Source organism: Protobothrops mucrosquamatus, unplaced genomic scaffold (genome assembly GCF_001527695.2).
Source record: "Protobothrops mucrosquamatus isolate PMUCROS unplaced genomic scaffold, P.Mucros_1.0 scaffold481, whole genome shotgun sequence".
Taxonomy (NCBI): Eukaryota; Metazoa; Chordata; class Lepidosauria; order Squamata; family Viperidae; genus Protobothrops; species Protobothrops mucrosquamatus.
This window is the reverse complement of record NW_015386801.1, coordinates 38,825-59,053: the sequence shown is the minus strand read 5'-3', so window position 1 is coordinate 59,053 and position 20,229 is coordinate 38,825. Positions and strand designations below refer to the sequence as shown.

Below are 20,229 nucleotides of genomic sequence, written 5' to 3'. Positions count from 1 at the left end.
CAGGAAGTCGCCCCGCTCCACGAGATCTTCAACTCTGTCACCGGGTGAGAAACGTCACTTCCGTCCGTCATCGAGGATTTATTTTTTTTTCCCTCTTACAAGACAATCCTCTCTGTCTCACTTCCTCCTCCCCGCGGCTTTCTCATTGGTCCGCCCTGTTTCTACCTCTTCGTCCCGTCGTGACCTCTGATTGGTAGCGGAAGACGCCAGACGGAGGGAAAGGCGGCGGAGGAGAAAGAGTAAGTGGCAATCCCCAAGCGGCGGCGGCGGCAGCGGCGGCGTCTCTGGCAGGTTACCAGGGGCGACCGCAGAGGTGAGCCTCCTTAGTTCCGGGGGAAAAAGCCGGCGAGGAGGAGGAGGAGGAGGAGGAGGAGAGCGCCCCGCGTTCTTTCCAACCCGGGCTTTCCTTCTCCCGTGTAAACAACCTCGGAGGAAGGCTCCTCCCTACCGGAGCTCGCGCAGCCAAAACAAAACAACAGCTCGGGACTTCCTGAATGCTCCTGGAACCCAGACGTCCCCTGTCAATTATCCCGGGGAGGAATAAGGGGGAGGGGGAAGGGGTCCCGCAGTAGTGGAGACTTCCGACGCTGACCCCAGCCACCCGTAGCAAGTCCCAATGGCCAGGTCGTCCGAGGATGTACCACCTTTGCTCACCTTGCCCGAGTCCCGGGTGAACAGGCCTCTGCCGGGGTCTACCCTCTGCGGGTCTGGTGCAATTGCTGAAAAGAAGGCGGCTCTAGTTCTCGCTCTCCTGATACTTACATAAGGGTACCCCCCCCCCACTCCCGGTGGAAGTCGCCACTGTAAATGAGCTTTTTGTGCTTTTTTTCCCCCCTCCAGACATCAGTTTACAAGGTGAGAAAAACGCGTGGAGACTCAAGACTTAGAGACATCACTCAGTCTTGCCAACCACAAAGCAAACTGAATGTTTCTGCAGCATTAGGACAAGATGGAACAGGTTAGTTTTTGCCCCGTTTTTTTGTCTTATGTATTGGGAAGGGTTTATTTTGTCACACTACAGACGGAGGCAGTTTGTCAATCATGGGAGGCGGCAGATTAGCCGCTGTTTCTTGTGGGTGAGTGGGTTGCCTCTCTGCAGGATGACAACAGATTTTATCCTAAACACACCAAGAGAAATATCTAAAGTTTGGTGGGATTGTTTTTATTTGCAGAACTGGCAACAATGCAAGCAGGCACTCAGAAGGCAAGAGCATCATCTGCCTTCCTATCATATTCCTGGGACCCTTTAACGCAGCAGCATCAGAAAATTGGTAATGGACCACTTGCTGATTTTCAATTGTAGAATAATGAATTGATATAAACAGTGTTGTGCTGATAACTTGAAATCCAGAATATGGGTTCTCAAAGGACACTGCAAGAAAGCAACAGTAATACTGACTGCCCCAAAGAAAGGATGGATATGCAAGAAATTATGTGGTTTAGTGTATAAAATTATGCATGTTAAGTTAAGATTCTTTGCCCTGGAATGTAGTGATTGTCCAAAGCAGAAAGCATTAAACTTTCATGAAGAATCTACCAATGGCCACAAATAATCTTGGCTTTCTAATATCAGAAACCCTATGGTCTGAATCCTAGTTTCTAAGGACAATGATAGAAAGTGGTTGTTGCAGACATGTCCTGCTTGTGGTCTCCCTAGAGTGTCTATCTATTTTGTCTATTGAACCCATAATGCTGAGTTCAATAAGTTTTTATCTGATCTAGCATGAACCTTCAATTCTATATTAATTTGCGCATGATGAACAGATCAATTTTTAATAACACGTAGCTTTCTAGCAGTGCTAACTATAGATTAATCCTCTCCTTGTGCACTCACTGTATTTGAGTTGATTTCACAGTCCAGAATTTGGTATTTGTGGCAGAATTAGCTCTCTGAGACAGTTTTCTGTTGTGTTTTCCTACTTCTTAATGTAATCTTTTCCTTTGTTTTTAAATGAAAAGGTTATTTGATAGCATTTTATGTCATATATTTGTTACATTACTCAAGATTTATTTTTAATTAGCATGTATTTTTTCACTTATGTGCATTTTAATGCTATAATAACAAATAACTGAAAATAAAACTAGAAAAAAAGGTCTTACAAAGGCCAAAAAGGGTGGTATATTTATTTGACGTGAAAATGTAGTTTCATTTGCATTTAGGGAAAGTTTGATACAGCATAAGTATTTTTGTCAAATCTGTGCTTATGTAATAGGTTATTTTGTTTTAGGACTGCAACTTGTAAATATGGAGGCAATGGAAGTTGAAAGACTGGACAATGAACAGAATTTTTAATGAAATGAAGTGTTTTTCCTTGTTGTTTTCTTCTCAAGTAGTGACCAGATAGGTGACCCACTCAGACTTCAGCAAAAAGAAGAACTAGTAACATACATAATTTTCTACTCTTTCATGTTTACTACCTGCTTGTTGCTATAGTTTCTTAATAGTTTCCTCTTCTTTTACTCTGGTATTCTGTACATAAGTATAGCTTAAAAGAAGAAGTTATGAACTATTTAACTGATGGCTCGCATTTACATCAAATTGCTGATCCCTCCTCTCTCTGTCCTTCACTGTCCTTTATGTCAGAGCTTATAAGAATTTAGATGACAATATGGCTCACTTTGATACCGAGTATCAGCGACTGGAGGCCTCATATAATGACTCTCCCCCTGGAGAAGAAAATCTGATGGTTCATGTTGCTGAGGGCAGCAAATGTAAGTATAGATGGACTGTTAATCTCAGTGTCAGAAACTCTAATGCAGTGGTTCTTAACCTGAGCGATATCGGGGGTGATTTCATTTTTCAGGGGGGCGATGGAACAAAAAGGGGTGACGCGGGGGCAAAGGAACAAAAAGGGGGCGATATGGAGGCGATGGAGCGAGAAGTTTTGGGGACACTTTTGAGACTTTTTCGTACAGTGAATTGCTGCATATCTGTCGTACAAAAACATCAGATCGCTCGCTATTAGTGGATGAATACGCATCGCTTATCTTCATGCGCGTTGTGCAGCAGCCTCTACCCTTTTTATATTTCTTTTTGCGTCTTAAACAATCATTAAATGTTACTGTTTTTCTTTTTGGGCCTTTCACTTTCTTGCAATTGAATTTTGCTTTCAGTGGTCATTACATTTAAGTGTCTTGAATAAATAAGATAATAATGAAATACATGTATCACGAAGTTTGGGAATAAAGTGACGGGTGGCACCAAAACTTTTCAAACAGTTGAGATATGGGAAAAAGACTGGAAATAAATTATTTGCATTGTCCTGATGACAATTTTAAAGAAAACAAAAAAGTGTTTGCATAAGTTGAAGAATTATTTCCTATGTTGTGATTGAGAGGTTATGTTGGGGGAGGGGGGCGATGACAACTTCCTCATTGGCTCAAGGGGGCGATTCGTTCAAAAAGGTTAAGAACCACTGGTCTAATGGGATGCATGGTGAAAAGGAAAACTGGGGATTCTGTCCCATGTTGGTAGAGAAACTGCATTTCTTGTACAATATGATCCTAATTTTCATTAAATTTAGTGGAGGGATGTTTCCATAATTGGTTTTAAATATTTCAGATGCCATTCTTATAGTCTGCTTCTCCTGGAAATGGAATGTTTCATCTCAAATCCAAAACACAAATGCCTCTTAATTCCCTTTGGATGAGATTGTTTTAAGTGAAACTGGTATTTGCAGCTCTTTGTGCAATGGGGTTCTCTTTTGGCAGACATTCTCCCTGTCCTGTAAAATCTTCTATGGTGAATGTTGGAATGAATACTTTTGACATATTGTCTCTGTCTTGTAGCTCCACATTGGCATCACATTGAAAATCTGGATCTTTTTTTCTCTCGTATATCCTTCTGATTGCAGGGACAAAATGATTGAACCTCAAGTTGAATTCTAATTGCACCAAATTGGAAGTCACTTACAAGAAGCCTTTTAGTTTCAGGATTAAGAAATTATTACAATAATAAGCCATAGTGACATAAGTTAGGAAATAATTGATAGATTAATTGTATTCAACAGAGTATTATTGTAAATAAGTGAAAAAAAACCTAGAGTTTCAGTTTCAATTACACTTAACATATAAATTATATATGTATAAATACATACTGTATATTTCATTTAGAAATGATTCTTTCAACTGATATATTGCTCACAGATAAGATAACAAAAGATATAAGGATGTTAATTGTATGTACAGATAGTCCTTACTTAATAATTACAATTGAGCCTGGAATTTTGGTTGTAAGTCTTTGCAGTTGTTAAATGGATCACCAGGTGACCTGACTTGATTTTACAACCTTTTTATACAATAGTCATAAAGAAGTCACTGTGATTATTAAACAAACTATGTGACCGTTAAATGATTTTTACTAGAAACCAGCCAGAAATGCCTGAAACTAGCAAAATAACCTCAAACGTCATGGGAATGCGGGACGCTGCAACCAGTCATGATGCCAAGTCCCCAAAATGCAATTGCATTATTGTGGCGGAGTGTAGCAGTCATAACTTTGAGAACAGGGTCATAGGTAACTTTGGGGAGGGGGGGACATCTGTCGTAACTTCCTAAGCGAGGACTACCTGCACTTCTAAAGGAAATTATTTATGAAGAGAGTTACTGACTTCTTACCTCAACTGATAACTGCTTAATATTATAGCAAGCTTATAGCAGTTTAAAGTAGGAGAGAAAATGCCATTTGTAAGTCACAGTTGAAACTAAGGGTAGATTCTACAGCTAAAAGTTTGGCAATTCTCCTTGACTGTAATCTTCACGTCTATAACCTGCACCAGAAGAATGGCTTCACTTGCATGCTTATCAGTGAGATCTTTGAGTTAATGTGAGTATAATCTTTTGTTCCTGGGATTTGTAGAAATTGTTTTTATGTACCTATGAGCCCTCTTGTCAGCAAGGTGAAAAATATAATAATCTCTCACCTAGATTAGTGATACTTCTCAATGCTCAGTTCCTATTATTTCAGTTGAATAATTCAATCCTGTCTCGATTTTCCGACTCAGTTTCAAAATTGAACCCTGATACCTTCTGTTATCCCAGGTTCTTTGAAGAGGAAGGAAGTAAAATGCACCCAATTTTTTCCTCTTTGTTCTTATAGGCAGTTCATCTTTGTTGTGGCTTTTACTACATTCCTTGTCAGCTGTGTTGACTATGATATTCTCTTTGCCAACAAACTGGTGAATCACAGTCAGCATTCCAGTGACCCAGTCAAGGTGACTCTGCCAGATGCTTTCCTGCCTCCCAATGAGTGCAGTGCCAGGTAAAGATAGAAGTGACTAAATACAGCCACATCCCTTGTTCATCTTGGTGAGACTTAACACAAGATCTCCTATATAAGCAAGTTCCCCAGCTTCATAATAGGTAACACTCCATCAGCACTATATGCTGACAAATTTAGATTCTAGTTAGAAATGTTTTCAGTTGTTTTACTTGGGAAATGGAATGTACCCTGGCAAATTTGGGATCCCTAATAACAGTTAGAATGGATCTTAACATGTCATTATTTACTTACAGCCGTTGTAATAAGGTTAGCTAGCTCATCTTTGGTCTTCTGTTCCCAGTAAATGGGCTAACCACCCATAGAGGGGGGGAAAATATGTTTTAAAATGACCACTTTCATATTTTTAAACTTGAATGTATGCAGTGTTCTTTATCTGGATGTACAGTCAGTTTATTTGTTTTATATTTTATAATTTTATAAATTATATTTATAATTATAATTTTATTTATGATATTTTGATTTATGTTTTGAATCATCAAGGACTGGTTTGACTGGGAGTGAGTAGGTGATGCCATATGATTAATAGAGCTTTGTTTTGTTTATATATTGATGTCCTTGGTACTTCCCATTAGTCTTACCAGCCCAGTTGTTTTGGTGATTGGTATCTTAGTATTACACGTTCTCCAGACTTTGTTAGAGTTGCCTGAATTCTGGTAATGAGAGAAGAGTTTATTCATTTTTCTAAAGCATAAGGCAGTAGCTATTCTTTCCCATCTGTGACTCAGTCTCTCTCTCTCTCTCTTTCTCTCTCATAGAATCCAAGCCAATGGATTTCTTCTCTCCATCCTAGTGATTGCAGGGGTCTTTTGGATTCACCGGCTGATTAAATTTATTTACAATATTTGCTGCTATTGGGAAATACATTCTTTTTACGTGAATGCACTCAAGATTCCCATGGTAAGCTACTGAGATTCACTTCACCTGTAGTTCATTCAAGTGAAAAAGTGCCTAAGTGAAACTTTTTTGTGTAGAGGCCTTATGATTACCAGCGAATGCAGTGTCTTTCTGCAGGCATGCCAGGGACGTCTCGCTAATCATTGGGGGAAAAAAATGCTGGGTTAACAAGCCTACTCTACTTCCAGCAAGGTAGTAGGTATATTCTTTGTTTGTACAAGTACAACAGTTTTTTATTCTGAGGTTAACTATAACGCACAGTACTTTTATAATCATAAACAATTATAGTCATCAAATTCTACCCAACAGTGACAGTTATTGTTTGTCCTACCTCAATCAATCTTTTTTAATATAATTCCATATCTTAGCACAGTTATTCTGAAACTGCCTACAATTCATATTAGTCAATATAACCCCTAGATATTTAATCATCTTCTCAATTTTAGAAGCCATCTTTTTCATCAGAGTCTCTTGATCTTGTGTACTCATATTTTTAACCAACGTTTTTCTTTTTTTCTATTAAAAACAAAACGTTTGGATTTACTTATATCCATTTAATGCACCAAAGTCTTTCAGTTTCTTCATTTCATGAAGTGCTCAATACCATTCTGAGGTTCTTGCAAAACCAAGCCAAAAGCCCTCAGTGTGTAGGTCTCTTTTTTTTATTTTCAACCTAATATCTCCAATTAACACTTCTAAAACTAAAATAAAAAGCAAAAGTGATAAAAGACATCCTTGTCTTGTCCCCTTCTGTATTTCCAATGATTTAGTTACATCACCATTAATAATAATATGTGCCTTTTGATATGTGTATAGTTTCTCCTTTGAGTAAAATTCTCCCCAAAGTCCAGATTCCAAAATTTTGAACATAAAAGACCAAATTTTCAAAAGCTTTCTCTGTTTCAAGAAAAATCAGTGCCATTTTCTTCTCATTATGCTGTTGCAAATACTCTATTACATCCAATACAATTCTCCCACCTCTTAATTGTCTTTTGGGTAAAACCCACATTGATCATCATGTAAAACTCTTTTTTAGTTTATCAACCAATATTGTAAATATTTTATAATCATTTAGTAGAGATATGATTCTTGTCAAAGCAATAAAGAGGAAATAAGAACCTGCTCCATTTTTTAAAACCCTCCCTCTCCCCAAACGCCTTGCTAGTCTATCTGAATTTACTTGCTATGTGCTGCTCCTTACTGACCTTTCTTTGCAGTTGTACAGTGTTGCTGATTTTTCCAGTCTGGTGACAATCCCATGAAAGCTTAGTTCTGCCCATTGATCCATCTTGTTCTTCTGATTTGCTTAGTTGAGTGGCACGGCTAATATATCTGCAGCTGCTTTTCTGGGATTGCCGGTATCTATTTCTAGACACTTGGCCAGCTCTGTTAGAAGCTGAGTATCTTTATTAAGAATTTGCTTCTCTTCCCCCAGGACCTGGGAATGTTTAGCTTAATTGTATAATGTCAGAATTATAGGAACAAGCAAGCAAATGAATTAATGCAGAAAAGCTCTCTGTATGAGAGTTTGTTTGTTTTTTTTGCTGCTGCTGCTGCTGTGCATGGTGTCATTCTTTCAGGTTTAAAATTGCCTTCATTTTATATACTTGTGACTGGAAATCTGCACCGCTTTTTGACATATCTTGAATTTGACAGTTCAAAAGAAAGTTGACTGAAGTTCCATGGGAGACATACAAGAGGTTTTGGAATTACGTGCTTGTGAAGTGGAGCAGATCTCTATACACCAGACATGTCAAACACAAGGCCCAGGGGCCGGATGCGGCCCGTGAAGTGGTTTCATGTGGCCTGCGAAGCCATCCTGGAAACAGTGAGGGAACGGCCCCCGCTGCCTTGGCCCTGGCCCAGGCTGGCCAGGAACCAATGTACAATTTTGCGGTGGCCATCTATGCTGAAACGCATTCAGTCTTAGCTCCACAAGGCCGTCCAGAAACAGCGAGGAACCAGCCCCTGCCACGTTGGTCCCGCCCCCTGGGTGCATGCTGGGGAGGTGTCACCCTTTGTGAGGAATGAAGAAATGGACCATGCCTTGGCGCTTGCCCCGGTCCCACCCCCTTCTGCCAGAGACCCTCAGATCTGTCCCACTCCTGCCCAGGCCCCCACAGGCACTCTTGACGCAAACAATGTAGAGCTGGCCATGCCCACCCAGTAGGCCACACCCACTCCATCCACGCCCACCCAGTAGGCTGCACCCACCCTGGCCACACACCCCTGTCCCCCGCCCGAGGGCAACCGCAATGTTGATGTGGCCCTCAATGAAATTGAGTTTGACACCCCTGCTATACACATGAATAAGTGTTATCTTTACATTGAGGACAGAAGAATTGATTAGACACAGGACCAAAAATACTTGTTCTACACATAATTCTCAGACTGGAGGATTCACTGAAGCTTGACTCCTAATGCCCACATGGATATGTTGGGTTTTTTTGGGGGAACTAGCATGGAAGTGGTAAAATTATTGCCTTCTTCCAGTAAGTTCAGGGGAAGCTATTCCATTGCCCTAATCATACCACTGATTACATCCTCTTGTCTACTTGCTTGCAGTCCAATTTGCCCTACTATACCTGGCAGGAGGTACAAGCACGGATTATACAAATCCAAAAGGAGCACCAGATCTGCATTCATAAGAAGGAGCTGACAGAACTGGACATCTATCACCGCATCTTGCGCTTCAAGAACTACATGGTAGCCATAGTGAACAAGTCACTCCTGCCTGTGCGCTTCCATCTTCCCTTACTGGGAGATACTGTCTTCTACACGCGTGGCCTCAAGTACAACTTTGAACTTATTTTCTTTTGGGGCCCTGGCTCGCTGTTTGAGAATGAATGGAGTCTGAAGGCCGAGTACAAGCGTGGTAGCAATCGCATGGAGCTGGCTGACAAATTGGGCACCCGTATCTTATGGATTGGCATTGCTAATTTTCTCCTTTGCCCCCTTATACTTATATGGCAGATTCTTTATGCTTTCTTCAGCTACACCGAAATTCTCAAGAGAGAGCCGGGCAGCTTGGGTGCTCGTTGCTGGTCTCTCTATGGCCGCTGCTACCTGCGACATTTCAACGAGCTGGATCACGAGTTGCATTCAAGGCTCAGCAAAGGCTATAAGCCAGCTTCTAAGTACATGAACTGTTTCATTTCTCCCCTGTTTACTGTTGTGGCGAAGAACGTGGCCTTCTTTGCTGGTTCTATCCTTGCTGTCCTCATTGCCCTCACAATTTATGATGAAGATGTACTTGCTGTAGAGCATGTCCTCACAACTGTCACCCTCCTGGGAGTGGCGGTCACTGTCTGCAGGTGAGTGGGAATGGCTGGATTGAAGCTTTCGTGGCTTCGGAGGCTTTCTTTATGCTTGGAGAATAATAACTGTTACTATGAAAGCAAGTAGTAATTAAAAGCATTCTGTTATTTTTTTTAAAAAAAATCTATTAAACAACAAGGGCTCTTAACGTTTGGTCCGTTTCTGATTTTACTGCTAGAAGACAAATTAGCAGCAGTACTCTTTCCTATTTTAGCAGTTACATCTAGGACATTTTAGAGCAGTGTTTCTCAACCTTGACAATTTTAAGGCATGTGAACTTCAACTCCCAGAATTCCACAGCCAGCATTGCTGGCTGTGGAATTCTGGGAGTTGAAGTCCACATGCCTTAAAATTGTCAAGGTTGAGAAACACTGTTTTAGAGTGCCACGAGTTTGAGACTTAACTAAGCTTCACAATTCGTGTCTTTCAGTTCAGTTAAGCAGAGGACTTTCCTAATTCATTAATCATGTTGGCAGGATGTTTTGAAGTTGAATTCATTCTAACACTCTCACCGTAAAGCTTTGAGATGTCAGGAGACAAAATCTGGGTTTTCAGGAATCTTAGACTTGTCACATGTTATAGGGGGGTTTTTTTTGGGTGAACCTAGCAGGGGCATAGTTGTTCACTGTCTATAAAGTGCAGATACTGTAACTTCATAGCAGAGAAGGAAAAAGTACTAGTGGTCAAGTCAGCAGCTTCCTTAAGGGAATTGAAATGGAGAAAGACAGTGGAAGAGTTAGCGAATGAAGAGATGAAATAGGAAGAAACAAACAGGATAAAAATAAATGAGGGGTTCTTGGTTCTCTCTGAGCTTAGTTGTTTTCTTGTAAACGTTTCATTAGCCAAACTAGGTAACATCATCAGTGCTTGTAAAAAAGTGCTCTTTGCTCTTAGATTATATTCTAGTGCAGTGATGGCGAACCTTTTAGAGACCGGGTGCCCAAAAACTGGCCCCGCCCCTGCTCCACTTCCCTGCTCCGCCTCTGCTCTGCCCCCCCCATCCCCGCCCCACCTGCCCACAGGACCACTCACCACCTCCAGGGCCCGCCGCAGATCTCCCAGGCAGCCCAGCAGCGCTATGGTGGCCACACTCTCTGCCCGCGCCCTGCAGCATCAACTGCACGATGGGGTATGAGGGCAGAGTCTTGTCTACGCTGCCTGGCTGCCATGTCCCTGGCTGCGTTGCTCCGCGTGGGCCACGCTCGAGGGCGACTCTCCGGGGCGCTGCTGGAGAGGAGGGGGTTGTGGGGGGAGGCAAGGCTGGGGCAGTGGCACGTGTGCCCACAGAGAGGGCTCCGAGTGCCGCCTCTGGCACCCGTGCCATAGGTTCGCCACCACTGTTCTAGTGGCTTGCTATAAACAGAGAGCAAACCCAACCCCTTATTAGCATTGATGATATTGCCTAGTTTGGATAATAAAACATCTGTAAGAAAACTGTCAAGCTCAGAGAGTACCAAAGACCCCTTATTTCAACCTTTATTGGTATAAATAATTGCAAGTAGAAGATTTCTCTTTTACATTGTTGTTTATGGATCAGCATTTAAATCAACCTGACATTTTATGGGTTACAATATAAAGTTGTTCAGTGGTTGAAATCTGCAGCCAACGTCATGTCAATTCACAATTGGCATTGGAGGAATCATTGCAAGATTGCCCTACATGTCAGCTAACATTGCACTTTATGAATCTTTTTGATACAAACATAATGCAATCCGAAAGTCTTCAAACTGGAATATAACGTGGTACAAAAATCTGTAAGATTAATTTGCCTTCCTCCACCATGAATACATGGATTAGAGCTGCCTGTGCTGTATCTGAAGCACTAAGAATTCCTACAGAATCTTTATTTGTGGTCTATCCTTTACTATAAAAATAAAAAGTCTAGACCAGGGGTAGGCAACCTCGGCTCTTTTATGGCTCATGGACTTCAACTCCCAGAATTCCTGAGTCAGGAATTCTGGGAGTTGAAGTCCATGAGTCATAAAAGAGCCGAGGTTGCCTACCCCTGGTCTAGACAGTAGCAATATGCACCCTTTGCCAACAAGGTACTTTCTGTCTGCTGCTTCTTGCCAAGGGATGTAGAGCTCATTGGCTTCAGTTTATGTAGCTTGTGCACCTATCTGTCCCTGTAGGTCCTTCATCCCAGACCAACACCTGGTTTTCTGCCCAGAGCAGCTGCTTCGGGTGATTCTGGCACACATCCATTACATGCCTGACCACTGGCAAGGCAATGCCCATCGTTATGAAACCAGAGATGAATTTGCTCAGCTCTTCCAGTACAAGGCAGTAAGTAAGATAGGATAGGTTAGAGGGGGGGGGAGGGCACTGTCAATAGAGGGAGGTCCTGAGTAGATCCTAGTTATAAACAAGATGTTTATATAAGAATCTCCAGAAATTTGGGGGCTTTCTCTAACTATAGAACATTCGGAACAGCGGTCGTGCCTGTAGTCATCCTGAGTTATGTTGGTAATATTCACTGGGGTGTTTATCTAAGGCAGTGATGGCGAACCTTTTAGACACCGAGTGCCCAAAAACCGCCCCCCGCCCCCACTCCGCCTCCCACCCTGCCTGCTCCACCCCCACCTACCCCCTGGCCCGCCCACCCGCAGGGCCACGCACCGCCTCCATGACCCACCGCAGCAGATCACCCAGGCAGCCCTGCAGCGCCATGGCAGCCACGCCCTCCGCCCACACCCCGCAGCATCATCTGCACGTTAGGGCGCACAAGGGCGGAGTCTTGTCCCTGCTGCCGGCTATGTCCTTGGCTGCGCTGCTCTGTGCGGGCTGTGCCCAGGGGCTACTCTCCTCCAGGGGGGCTGCTGGTGAGGATGGGGCTGCGGGAGGAGGCGGGGCTGGGGTGATGGCGCATGTGCCCACAGAGAGGGCTCCGAGTGCCGCCTCTGGCACACGTGCCATAGGTTCGCCACCACTGATCTAAGGGTTAACAGTTTGTTTTCTGTGTCCAAAGGTGTTCATCTTGGAAGAGCTGCTTAGTCCCATTGTGACGCCCTTGATTCTCATTTTCTGTCTGAGGCCCAAAGCTTTGGAAATCATCGATTTCTTCCGCAACTTTACAGTGGAGGTTGTGGGTGTGGGAGACACTTGCTCCTTTGCCCAAATGGATGTGCGCCAGCATGGGCATCCTGCAGTAAGTCCCAGCAAAAATGAAAAAAACAAAACAAAAATGGAAATTAATTACGAATTCAGAAAAGGCCATTTGGTTTGCCTTCTTCAGTAGAATGTTAATTGAATGAAAGTATGTCTGAAAAGTGATTTAAGTCATAGAGGACAGAAGTGAAGAGATCAAAGAGTAAAAGGCAGTTTTTATGTGGTGGTAATTGCTTTCATTCTGTCAGCTAAGTTATCAAGGTACAAAATAGTTTGGTTTTTTTTCTACCATAGCCTTAAATTACTGTAAAAGCCAAATCACTATTTTAGGCTTGTAGTACACTTGAGAATTTCATTTTCACAATATGAAAGGTGATTTACAAATCAGATATACACTTTTTGTAATTTTTTTTAAAAGGAATAACTGTATATTGGAAAAAGTAATGATTCAAAGGAGAAGCCATTGTATTATTATTATTATTATTTTTGCTTGCATAAAATCAAGTAAATCAGGATAGGGAGATAGTTAGCTCTTTAACTTTTCTGAACTCTGCTCTGATTGTTTTGCAGTGGATGTCAGCTGGGAAGACAGAAGCCTCCATTTACCAGCAGGCCGAGGATGGCAAGACAGAGCTGTCCCTCATGCATTTTGCCATCACCAATCCACACTGGCAACCGCCTCGGGAGAGCACAGCTTTCATTGGCTTGCTTAAGGAGCGGGTGCACCGTGACAGCAGCCTGGCATTGGCCCAGCAGGCTGTCTTGCCTGACAATGCACTTTTCACCTCTATCCAGTCACTACAGTCTGAATCTGAGGTACCCACACGGAAGATGATGAGAGTTAACAAATGGCAAAGCTACTTTTCTGAGATGTATCTGTTGCCGTGCATGTCCTGCCCTGAAAAAGGAGAGAATTGATGTCTCTTCGTAGGGCTTCAAGAATGGGGGGGAAACTGGGAATCTAAGCCAAGAATAGTGTTCTGGCTGATTAGGCTGAGAAGAAACGAGGCACAATGCCAATCATGCATGGTCATTTGCTCTGCGCAGTGGCTCCAATGGGCTACGGCTCCCAAACACTTCTGTATATATTCTAAGAAGACTTGACCAGTTCTGCATAACGACTTTCCTCACAGCTCTAGTCCTCTTTTCACAAGAGTAGCATTAACTCAGTTCACGGGAAACCATCTTTGTTGTGAGAACTGTTGTATAGGCTGAAATCTTCCATGCGCTGCTTTGAGTAGGTTTCTCGTATTCCATCTTTCATTTGCACTTCTTAAAACAGAAATAGGGAACCTAGGGGCTGCAAGCAACATTTTCTAGCGGCCCGGAATAATTCAGTCTCAATTCAATAATATTCACAAATTCTTGACAGTCATTTTGCCCATTTTTGAGGAGTTTAAGGATAGGAACAATAGCAATTTGTTTTTGTTTCCAGACGATTTTCACCTCATTTTCAAAAGAATGAAAAAAAATTAAAGATTTTTGGCCATATATCTTCTAGTGATATCAGTGAATAGCCTCGTGTGGCTCTCAGAAAATCACAGAGTTGAGTCCTTATCCCAAACCCTTTAGAACAGTGGTTCTCAACCTGTGGGTCGGGACCCCATTTGGGGTCGATCGACCATTTCACGGGGGTCGCCAAGCAAGGCTGTCCGCCATTTTTTTTGTCCGCCATTTTTTTTCACTTTTCCGGCGGGTGCCTTACCTCCCTTGGGCTGGGCCAGCTGGTGGTCGGCCTGCTCTGTCTCTGCCGCTTGCCAGCTACGCCTCGGCCGGCGCAGGGGGCGGAACCACGCATGCGTGGTGCTCCCGGGCAGGGAAAGTCCTCGACTTACGACCGGCTGGGTAGTTCTCGACTTACGACCGGTTTAGTCCTCGACCTACGACCGGTTTAGTCCTCGACTTACGACCGGTTGGGGTTGCGGCATTAAAAAGGTTGAGAACCACTGCTTTAGAAGAAGCCAGCCCCAGTCCTCACAGTATCTCTGTTATTGACACCCTCATAAATTTCATGTGCCTCCTATAGAATTTCTATAAAGGTTTGTCACTGAATCTCATTGAATCTCTTGCTCTCCTTTTCCCTATGTAAAAAGTCAACTATCCAGTTTTAACCTCTTCCTGAAAATCCCACATACCTTCTAGGGATATAAGTGAATGGATTAGCTTCCAGAATGGGAGAGTGAGAGGTTCTAGCTCTGCCCACCACAAGTTCAGAGCTAAAACTGGATAAGTAGTGAAGTTCTAGTGACAGACCTGAGGAGAGAATCCCGTTCCTGCAGAATTAAATCCCCTCTCCTCTTTTGTCTGCAGCCACACAGTCTGATTGCCAATGTGATTGCTGGCTCCTCAGCACTTGGGTACCAGACAATCCGTGATGCACAGACTTCGCGGCATCTGTCTGCTGTCTCTGAGGTGGCATCTGCTTTGCGTTCCTTCTCCCCTCTTCAGTCTACCCAGACAACACATGGGAGTTCCCACGCTGATGGTGCCCAACTTCGGGGACCTGGCACAATGACAGGCTCGGGGTAAGAAGTAGTGGGCAGTAAGTATCTAGAAAAATTCTTAGAGATCAAGCATCTCATCAATATTTTACCTGGGATGCTTTGAGAGTATTGTCTGAGGAGTAATTTTTATTTGATGCTTTTCCTGGTAGAGGGGAAGGAGGGCAATGGCATTTTTTTTCTCTCTAAACTGAACATTTTTAGGCCTTTAATTGTCCCTTTCTGCATCTAGATTTTGGGTGTGATTGAAGCGTCATAAAGTTGGTAACTTCTCCAAAGCTTCACAAAAGCTGCTTTGTATTTTGAATGTGTGTTTTGTGGCCCCGTTCTGGATGATGTAGAACAGACATGTCAAACACAAGGCCCGGGGGCCGGATGCGGCCCACGAAGTGGTTTCATGTGGCCCGCGAAGCCATCCTGGAAACAGTGAGGGAACGGCCCCCGCTGCCTTGGCCCTGGCCCAGGCCGGCCAGGAGCCAATGTACAATTTTGCGGTGGCCATCTATGCTGAAGCGCATTCAGTCTTAGCTCCACAAGGCCATCTGGAAACAGCGATGAACCAACCCCTGCCGCGTCGGCCCCACCCCCTGGGTGCATGCTGGGGAGGTGTCACCCTTTGTGAGGAATGAAGAAATGGACCATGCCTTGGCGCTTGCCCCAGTCTCACCCCCTTCTGCCAGAGACCCTCAGATCTGTCCCACTCCTGCCCAGGCCCCCACAGGCACCCTTGATGCGAACGATGTAGAGCTGGCCATGCCCACCCAGTAGGCCGCACCCACCCTGGCCACACTCACCCGGACCTCCAAGGGCAACCGCAATGCTGATGTGGCCCTCAATGAAATTGAGTTTGACACCCCTGATGTAGAATCATGACCCAATGATTGTGTACCCAGCTAGAATAGAGCTGCAGAGCACACATATGATTGTTAAAAAGCTGATTTATTTGACGTATGAGTGCTGAAAGGGGTGGCGGTCTTTTTGAACATCAGTGGATTTTTTTTTTTTGTAATACCACATCTTGGTTCTTTTCCTTCACTTTGGCTGCAGGGTGGATGCCAGGACAGCAAGCTCTGGCAGCAGTGCTTGGGAAGGTCAGCTTCAGAGCCTCATTCTTTCAGAATATGCCTCCACTGAGATGAGTCTGCATGCTCTCTATATGCACGAGGTAATGTGATCATGATGACTTATGCAGGGGGTGTTTGTGGGGCAGGGGAGAGGAGGAAAGGAAAGAAATGACGGTGGTGTGAAGATGTCATTGTATAGATGCGGCTACTTGTGAGTTTGCCTGAGGCAGGGGTAGGCAACTGGCCTAAGGCATCGCAGCATAAATATATATTAATTAAATATGTGTAAATCTAAAATATGTGAATATGTATTGTTATTCGCATGTTTTATTTATTCATTTGTAAGTGACATTAATATCCTTCAGTCATAAGTAGATCTGGTGGCTCATAACCTGTCACAAAACAATACATAATAATAAAGATGAAAAGTACACGTGGCTTGTTGACACTTTGGCATCTAGTTTGCTGGAGATGCCACTGATTATGAAGACTTGGCTTGAAGCCACAGAAGTCTTTGTATACTAGCACTGCATTGCAAAACAGAAACAGAGGCAGGACAGTGAAAGCTATGTGGTGAAGACATAAACTGCATGGGATTTATTTTACATTTAATCTTAATTTTAAAAGTTAGCTTCAGCATTATTGTTACTAGGGCTGTGCAGGCCTTTGGATACATCTGGGAAGAACGCTTAGGAGCTGAATGCAACATGTAAATTCCAACTCCACAACAGGCATATCTGTTTCAGGATTCCCAACTGCTGCAGGAAAGCTTCTGCTGCAGCTATCCAGTGTGGCTGTTTCAGTGAGTCATGGATGGATGTTCAATCATGCTTTTAAATGTCCCCCCTAAAACTTCTTAGTTATAGTCAAAATCATTGCCCAGCTCTCATGGTTACTCCTCATGCATTTAAATAATGTTTCTCAAGTCATTTCTGCAACTTATGTAACTGTTTCCACATTTCTGGTAGGGTGCTTATATAAATCAGGACATATGTTAAGGGTTTTGCTGTAAACTTAAACACCCTGTAAAATGCTAGCATAGGGAATTTGTGCTTGTATTATCCTGAAGTATCAAACTGAACTTGGGATCTAAGAAATAGGATGGACGTTATAAGAGGATCAAGCTGGATCATATTGGAAAACTTCATCATACAGTGTAGCTAGGTGCATTTACATTTACATTTAAGGTAAGAGAACTGAACCTTCTGTATGTACAGGTGGAGACTCAACACACATATGTAGGGCTGCAGGGCAACTAATTTCAGATCTGCATCTAGATTTACTTGGGACATCTAAATAACCTTCACTTGGCTAAACACAGTCCCACATTGTTTATTAACTCGTTTTCACAGCTGCACAAGCAGCATGCCCAGTTGGACCTTGAACGACACTTGTGGCACCGGCGGGAGAGTGATGACAGTGGGGAGAGTGCCCAGGAAGACCCAGAGGCCCAGAGGAACACCCCTAGCAGCGCTATGCCTCGCTCAGCCAGTTATCCCTTGGCCTCCCCACATCAAATTGGTGATGAGGCATCTGTTCTACACGCAGGCTTCCAGCGCCGTTATGGTGGTGTCTCGGGTATGTATAAAGGGCAGTAAATCCACGGTCATTCTGCATTCTTCAGCCAGGAGGGCTGAAATGGCTTTTGAATAAGCCACAATTGCAAATTGTTCACAGGATACAATGAATCATTATTTGCAAACCACAGTGAGTAAGACTTGCATTAACTCCATTGTTTATCAATTATACATTAGGGCCTTATTCTTTCATTACTCCCAGATTACGAAGGGTAAGAGTTATTTTAAATGCTAAATCCTATAGGGAACTTCTTTATAAATAATATGGCGAATACATCAAATAGAAGATGCAGTCCTTGTCATAAACTGAGGCTGCCCTGAGACTCCTTGCCAGCTTCTCAGCTTTTGTTTCTTGTTAAGAATTCTGAACTATAGGTGAACATGATCAGGTACAGAATACTAGCCAAGAGTAACAATAATACCATCATAAGCTTGAAAAGTTCCCCAACCTTTTCATCTTTACTGTTTCTGTGGCTGAAAGCTCATTTTTTTCCTGTAATTTTTACTCTTATTTTCTCTTCTGAATAAGTTACAATGTTTTCTTTAAGCAATGGGTGAATTCCATTCTTTCTGTCCTATTATAGACCCTGGTCCAGTGAATAGGACTCCATCACACTTTGCTCGGCTGCCACTTGGGGGCTGGGCAGAAGACGGTCAAGCTGCTCGACACCCAGAGCCCGTCCCAGAGGAGAGCTTAGAAGATGAATTGCCACCTCAGCTACACAAGGTGCAACTTGTTTTATTCCCCGGTATTAGCAGTGGGTGTGGTATGTTATCTGCCTGGCATGACCATGTATCAAAACCCATTGACCCCCATCTTACACATTCCATTTTCATGAAAAGGAGTGATGCTTCAATCGCCTGAATGTACCTGCCAATTTCACATAACTGAAGACACACACATGGGCCAGTGGCAATGCAGTGTTGCTTATTGCTCCCAAGAACTGTTTTGTCAATGAATATATCAATTGATCAATATATCAATTGATTTTGAGATAGATATTGAAATGAGTGTGTCATCGATCTTAGAAAGGATTGTATATTGGCTTTTGTTTCTGACTAAATCAGTATTCTTCCTGTCAAAATAACTGCCTCTGTCTTAAACAATCCTCCCCCCCTCACTCTAGGTGTAACTGTGAAGGCTGAAGTTCCAATGGGAGTTCCAGATCTGGGGCCTGTCTCGGCTGGTGGAGCAGTGAGTTACCCTGCCCTAGAAGATACGGGTTAGCTCACGCATCCATGGCCTGGACATCAGAATCCAAGGGTAACCGATGTGACAGTGTCCGTGGTGCCTTTGGGGTGGGCAGAACTCTATACAGACATGCATCATGCCAGCGACACATTAGCTGTGCATGGGCTGGGTGTGTGTGTATTTACATATATTGTCTGTATCTACATACGTGTTGTCCGTGTTGGAGAACCATCCAAGACCTGCACAGAATGCCACAGAGCACACAAGAGACGGAGAGACAAGCAGCGCTCACCCTGCCTGAAATGTTCTTCAGTTGGGAAGGAGGACCTGCTTGCGGATCCTGTTCAGTAGCCAGAAGAGCTGCTCCATTGTCTAGACTGCAGCATGATTAAAGACGCAATCAGGATGTAGAATTGGACTCAGGAAAAGAAGGGCTGTGAGAGATTATTTTTGTAACGAGAATTGAGAGCCACCCACTGACAGAGCCTGACTCAGCTGAAGCAGTAGCACACAGCAAGGGAGTACATCTTTGATTTTTTCCCATTCCACTAAGAACCTTGATGCCAGACTAGAAGAAAAGAATACCCTTGCGGTGCCATCACTTCTATCACAGGATTTGCCTTTCTTTGGGCATAATTGATTTTTCATTGGGGGCCATATTCATTGGATGTCCTACCCCCATATCAGATCACAGGTTTATCATGGTAATGTTTGCCTGAGCCAGGATCTAAGTCAGCTTTATAAAATATTGCCCAGCCTAAAAGCCTTGAAAGAAACTCTGCTCTAAAAGCCCTTGGTTCTCCTGCTGAGACTCAGAATCAAGAATAAGACTTTGTACTCTGTGTGTTTGTGTGTCTGTGTCTGAGGGTGTATGTGTGTGTGTGTGTGAGAGAGAGAGAGACAGAGACGAGTGGAGATTACCAGTGCTTATCAGAGACATGATAGGCATATCATATTTAAGGAAATCTTTAATATCCTGCTTGGCTTCTCCAAATTGGTGCTGCCCCATTTGTGATTTTCTTTTTTCTTTTCTTTTTTCCCCCTTTGGGTGCCTTGACGGTAATTATGCAGCTCTCATGGAAATACCATATTTTGTATGCCAAAAAAAAGCTATCTTAAAAACTCAAGAAGGGATGACATTTTATGTTTTTACAAAAAGTCCGTTAAACTCACAATTCAACTGATAAAGCCCTATTTCAAACTGTTTATAGAAACACTGGTTTTTCATTCTTGCCTTTGGTCTTCTGTCCTTTCAGTATATGTAGGCTAGCTGGGCCTAGTTAAGTAGTAGGAA

The 20,229-nt window shown here is 43.2% G+C and overlaps 1 protein-coding gene across 1 annotated transcript; it reads left to right on the top strand.

Moving 5' to 3' along the window:
• Positions 1–937: 937 nt before the first annotated feature.
• ATG9A (autophagy related 9A) lies at positions 938–19,113 on the top strand. The gene is made up of 16 exons (XM_015816693.1): positions 938–958; positions 1,173–1,271; positions 2,585–2,712; positions 3,790–3,836; positions 4,761–4,825; positions 5,099–5,260; positions 6,037–6,178; positions 8,741–9,489; positions 11,626–11,779; positions 12,462–12,641; positions 13,172–13,417; positions 14,912–15,126; positions 16,150–16,267; positions 17,519–17,744; positions 18,328–18,470; positions 18,871–19,113. Exons 3-16 carry the CDS (start codon positions 2,610–2,612, stop codon positions 18,874–18,876), a joined length of 2,556 nt encoding a protein of 851 aa, XP_015672179.1. The 5' UTR covers positions 938–958; positions 1,173–1,271; positions 2,585–2,609; the 3' UTR covers positions 18,877–19,113.
• Positions 19,114–20,229: the final 1,116 nt, after the last annotated feature.